The sequence below is a fragment of the Haplochromis burtoni genome, unplaced genomic scaffold (genome assembly GCF_018398535.1).
Source record: "Haplochromis burtoni strain Fernald_Lab_line unplaced genomic scaffold, NCSU_Asbu1 Contig_413, whole genome shotgun sequence".
Taxonomy (NCBI): Eukaryota; Metazoa; Chordata; class Actinopteri; order Cichliformes; family Cichlidae; genus Haplochromis; species Haplochromis burtoni.
This window is the reverse complement of record NW_024582774.1, coordinates 71885-77712: the sequence shown is the minus strand read 5'-3', so window position 1 is coordinate 77712 and position 5828 is coordinate 71885. Positions and strand designations below refer to the sequence as shown.

At 39.1% G+C, this 5828-nt stretch overlaps 1 protein-coding gene across 2 annotated transcripts in view; it reads left to right on the top strand.

The window, feature by feature from the left end:
* Window positions 1-1696: 1696 nt before the first annotated feature.
* The window catches only part of hars (histidyl-tRNA synthetase), a 22735-nt gene continuing 18603 nt past the window's right edge, over window positions 1697-5828 (top strand). The window contains exons 1-4 of one of the 2 annotated variants that reach the window (XM_005944946.2): window positions 1729-1881; window positions 3201-3562; window positions 3682-3768; window positions 4559-4678. In XM_005944946.2, coding sequence (XP_005945008.1) covers window positions 3458-3562; window positions 3682-3768; window positions 4559-4678 — 312 coding nt within the window. In that variant the 5' untranslated portion in view covers window positions 1729-1881; window positions 3201-3457. Of the gene's footprint in view, window positions 1882-3200; window positions 3563-3681; window positions 3769-4558; window positions 4679-5828 lie in introns of both variants that reach the window. The other variant, XM_005944947.2, reaches the window with a different exon arrangement.

Sequence of the window (5828 nt, the reverse complement as noted above, 5' to 3'; positions counted from 1 at the left end):
TGTGTGTGTGTGTGTGTGTGTGTGTGTGTGTGTCCTGCTCACCAAAAGGATCATAAAAGCAGGAAGCTTACAACACAAGAAACAGATCTTTCAGATAGGATGTATCTACAATAAAACCTCCCCCAGCACAGAGTAGCTGGAGAGGTGGAACATCTTTGATCGTATAGTTTGAACAAATTTAAGAAACACAATGACAACATTCAACAATTTGACTCCAACAGAATGAGCGCATAAAAACCCTCACATGCTGGTCAGGAGTTCCACATGAACTTGAACAATCCATTACTGGAATCCTGAACTGGAAGCAATAAACTCATCTACAATGTGTTAGTAAAGAGTGACGTGTACTTCTGTCCAATTAAGCAACGGTTTAACAAATTTCACTGCAAACTATAAAAGGAATCTGGGTTTAAATAGAACATAGCAGTGTTGGATTAAGTGCAGGAAACACTATAAGGTGTCTATGGAACAAAGCTCCTTCAACATTCACAGTGACCAAAGTGGATGACTACAGGCATTTCTCTCAGTCAGCTGATTGTGTTTAGGGAAAAAGCAGCTAAATACACTGAGATTGCGCTGCGATGTTTGTGAGCTGTGGGTTTTGTCAAACTTGGAGTGAACAAAGCAGAAAAACAGTAAAAGATTCAGACATTGAAATTCTGGTTTATTTCATGAATACAGTGAAACATTTTACAGTCCACAGAGCAAAGTAGCATACACGATAAATGGATACACATAACACAGACAGTGATAAGTAAAACTCATCGTCTTACCAGATGTTATATTCTGTAAACTTAAAATAAACCCCTGAAATTAGAGTTTAATGGGCTGCTGTTAGTCCTTGTACAACGGGTGCGCAGCTCAATTGACCCATCGGGGTCCACCAGGCAAATGCTCAGTATGACAGACAGTCAGAAGAGAGAGCGCATTCTTAAATTTCTCTTAGAGTGACAGCTGTGCATCGCAGGACTTTTCTGACTGCAGGTGCACAAACAAAGTGATCAGAACGACTTTGCTAAACAAAATCTATTCTAATCCAGCTAAAAGAAACCTTATTCTAAAATCATTTGAAATTGGGACAATTAAGGTTATACAAAGAAAATGTATCTCACTCCCCCTTCCTCCTAAAGTAATGAAATCAATTTCAAGGTCATAAACTTGGTGTCCCCAACTAATGAATTCCTGTCTGCCAAAAACAGATTACTGGTATTTGCCAAAAAGTGATTGTAACTAAGCTATAAATAACTTGTTGGTCTATAATATGTGAAAAAGATTTCAAAAATATCCCTCATGAATGATATCAAGTCATCTTGAGCCACGAACAAGATTCCTGTCACAAGGTAGAAGCTGCAATTAGTTTTTGGCAGTGACTTTTATATATCCTTTATGCTGTTAAAAATCTCTTTGACATTAAAAATGTCTTTTTTAAGAGTAATCTGAGCAAAAGGAAAGCAGAAAAGGCAACAAATATAGCAACAGTTACTGTAAACATATTTTAAGTGACCGGATCGGTTATAATGTATGTCCCTAACACAGAGTAATAAAGATACTTGAAATGCAGGAAACTTTAAATCTTATGTATAACCCCTTTGTAAATCCTGTTTACTGAAGTCTATTCACCAATATAAGTAAAGACATTACACATAAAAAACACGGGAACATCACGAATGATGAATCGGAAATTGCGTTTATTTCCGTTTCCGTTTTATGCTCCGTTGACAGTTACAAGTCCGTATGTGCTGTAGGTAGCCGGTGAAGTGAGTAGCGCTATAAAACCATTTAGAAAAAGCCATGGAAGACAAGGCTCAGATACAAGAAGCGATTAAAAGTCAAGGGGAAGTCGTCCGGAAGTTAAAATCAGAGAAGGCGAGCAAAGAGCAGGTCCGTACTAAGATTTACACTTAATATTAATTATGATGTTAAGACAAGTGAGTTACAGCATGCTGCGCCATGCTTCGGCATTTTAACTGATTGGTTGTTTGCTAGCTAGATTAGCTATATAATACATGTAGAAGGTTTTCATACTCGCAGTTTAGCTCTCGGTCTTGGAATACATGCTGTTAGCATCTGACTCAGTACTGTCTGATTATTAATCAGTTCTCATTTCGATATAGATTATGCTCAATAACTTGGCTTTCCGAAAAAATGGAAGGCGCTTATATTTAGAAAACAATATCCGCTAAATTCAGGTTTCAGGGAGAAGGAGACTACACTTCCCAAAAGCCAGTTTTTTTTTATTCCACCATAGAGTTAGCTTACAGGAAAAGTCCTGCGCTCTAATCGGTCCGGCCTCCTTCATTCAGCCCAGTTAGCTAGCGGATGTTAACATGCATGTTGGCACCTATTATGTAATTAATTAACGAATTAGATAACAATGATATAGCTTTTTATTTTCTTCACGGCTTTAAAACGTGGATTTTCAACGTTCTTATTCTCGTTATGGAAATGTGTAAGGAGAGCTGATGCAATAACACGCATGCGTTAACACGGGCATTATCAGAGCCTGTGACCACTGAGAATATGTAGCTGATACCACAATAAATACCAAATGTATGGGACGGTGCAGAAGCGTTTATTATTAGCAAACACTAAGACGATCAAGACATCTTCTAGGGGCCAGTGTTTGTTTTAGCCCGTCATAAATCCTCGTAGAACAACATGAATTAAAAACGTGCCCTTGGTGTTATTCAGGAATCTTCTAGACTGGACCGTAGAGCATATTCTTATTTCTCAGAGAAGATGCCTTAGCTGAGTCGTTCAGACAGCAGCCTCATCCATTTCCTGTCTTTTATCTGAATTGTTTGATGTTAGTTCTGACTCGCTTTATGAAAATGACACCATAGAGATTCATTGAGACTAAGTTACAAATGCTTGCTGACAGGTAGAGTTTGCTAAATGCAATAAAAGGGTTAAAGCAGCAACAGTAGACATGATAACCAACTTTTTGTGGCTGTGGACAATAAGTGAAGGAAAGCGCTATACAAACACAGGAAAAAAAAAAGGAATCATAGATTTTTTAAAAAAGTTCAAGAGGTGCATCTGTGCACTTGTTGTCTAAATCAGTTTTTATCACATTAGTGAAAGACTGTTTGTTTGCCGGGTGGGTGGGGGGCTGTTGGGCTGCTGTGATTGACTTGCTGCATCTCGTGTTCTGTTCTCCTCACTGTGGTGATGATGCATCATGCCCCACCCTCTCCTAGTGATAGGGTTGCTTACCACTTTTCTCCTGTTCTTCCTGCCTGACCTGTGGTGACCTTGGCCTGTCACACGATTCATCATCTCCACCATCTACTTCACCGTCTGGTTAATCCAACCCTCCTGACTGGCTGCTGCGGTTGGCTCTGTACAACACCACTGGATTATGCTGCACTCTTGATGCACTCTGATCTTTTTTTGGTCCTACTTTACTTTATTTTTTTTTAAAATCCATACCATTTTCCTGCACTGTGGAATAACCATGCTGGGCATGATCTGGGTTCGTGCCTGCTCCGCTCTGGTGGGCTTTCGGGCTCCCACATGTGTCCGATCTCTTCACTCTTTCCCTGGGATCACTGTGGCTCAGGTAGGCTGCTGTCCATGTGTTTATTTGACAAGATGTATTCATAATTTTTCACGCTACAGTTGTTAAATACAGTATAAAACCTCTGAACACTTTATATTTTGATCTGTGTTCTCATGCAGATTGATGAAGAGGTAGCTAAACTGCTGGAACTAAAGGCTCAGTTAGGAGATGATGGCAAAACCCAATTTGTCCTTAAAACACCAAAGGTAAGATTAAAGTATTCTTGTATTTAAGGAAATACACTTTTATATTTACAGAATATTCTGTGGCACAGGCCTGGTATCGTCTGTATTAGGACAAGACAAACACAACCATTTAACTTTATGTCACATGTGTAAAGCTTATCTTACTATCTCAGCATGACTTGGTGGAATAAAAGGAGCTCTCAATGGCAAAGTACCCGCTACCTTTATATTCGGGCACATACCATTTGATTAAAAGCTTGTTGTAAGTAGAAGCAGGCGTAGCTTTGGTTACAGAGAAGCCTGTCTGTGAGATCATTGGCACCAAGTGGCTGCATTATAATTAAAAAAAATATAATAGCTTGTTACCAAAGATCAGATCAAAGAACCTCTTCATAAGAGTGGGTTTAACGAATCAAACTTTAGTGTCGGTAGTCAAAAATGCAAGGATCAGACTACCCCAAATTGTGTCATCAAAGTACATGATGCTTTATGTGGATATCTGCTTATCCTTTAATCAATCACATCTCTTCTAGAGGACCAGAAAATGTCTGTATGGTAAGCTTTCCAATGGTGTGTTACAACCCCAGTGGCTCTAAGTTAGATTTCTTTTTAATGTAAAAAGTTACATGGATTCAGTCACCCAGGCTTAGGACAGCGACCATTTACAACCTCTGGTAGGCTGAGTGGTTACTGGTTACCGCACGGTGAAATCTGTTACAAAGAGGATGCTGAACAAAAAAATGACAACAAACAACAAGTGCATACATATTCTCACAATAGAATTATTTGATTGACAATGTGCGTTTGTCAGGGAACGAGAGACTACAACCCCAAACAGATGGCCATCAGAGAAAAAGTCTTCAACACCATCATCCGCTGCTTTAAACGACATGGAGCCGAGACCATCGACACACCTGTTTTTGAACTAAAGGTAGAGTTTGACTTAGTTTAACAAGTTTGCTGCTTGAAAAATAGGAATGGGAATCGGGTATTAGTTCTTTTAGCAAACCAGTTCCCAGTAGTTCAATTCCTTGGAATTGTTAGTCTGCCAGACTCTCAATCCCGCTTATCGGTTCCACTCGTACTTATGCTACAATTAGCTGACTACTTTCATTTTTATTGCACAAAAGAACCAGAGCGCAATGGTGAAGTGCAAACTACATTCAGGACCGAAACAACAGCTAACTGCTAAATAACGAAGTTGTGCCGCTAACACAACTTCGGCTCTTTGAAAGCACCTATCTGGTCTTTAAGTGATGACGTGATGAATCCTGCTTCCGGGCCCAAACTACCCTGTGTTTAATGAGGCTTTTGTGTTTTTAACATGTTTTAATGCTTTGTATCTTGTTCTATTTAATCTCAAAAGCCCCTAAAAACAGTCAGTGATCACTGTCGGCCTCTCTCGGTTTTTATTACCGCTATTCATTTTAAAGCTCAGCTTTTAAAACCATCGGGAACCCTCAAGTTAACTTTTATCGAGTGGAAAAAAGTTAACGTTCATCCTTCAGCTTCACTGGTTATGTTACGCTAACATAGCTGTAGGACATCATTATATACCAGCTAGCCCAGCTTCAGTAACCCTACAAACATCACTGCTGTTTAGTTTTCTGTCTTCATTTATGTTGGAAGTGACAGCAGAGCTGCACATTTGAATTTTGTCAAAAATCTCAGTCAGAACATGCAATGTCATGTTTAGGTGGAAAGTAGCGAGCTAACTTCCTGCTAACTTCTAACTCCGTTAAATGTATTAAATTCTGTTTTCATGGATGCCTGGATGTTAAACTGGATATTAAGAGTTTTACTCTCAGTGATGCCGCAGTGTTCGTTTGACTTTGGGCCCAGACACAGCTAATGACGTCAGGCTTAAAGGCCGGATACAGACTGCGTGCTAATCAGTTTTCAGTTTTATTTGTCATATGCAAGTTAGCACAGGGTCAACATTGCAATGACATGTATTTGATGAGCAGAAGACAGTCACTCAGCAGAATGGTACAGTAGAAAAAAAATAGTTAAGAGCAAAATATTAATAAAATATAGTAAAAGAAAAAAGATTAACAGTTAACAGACTAAATATGTATATA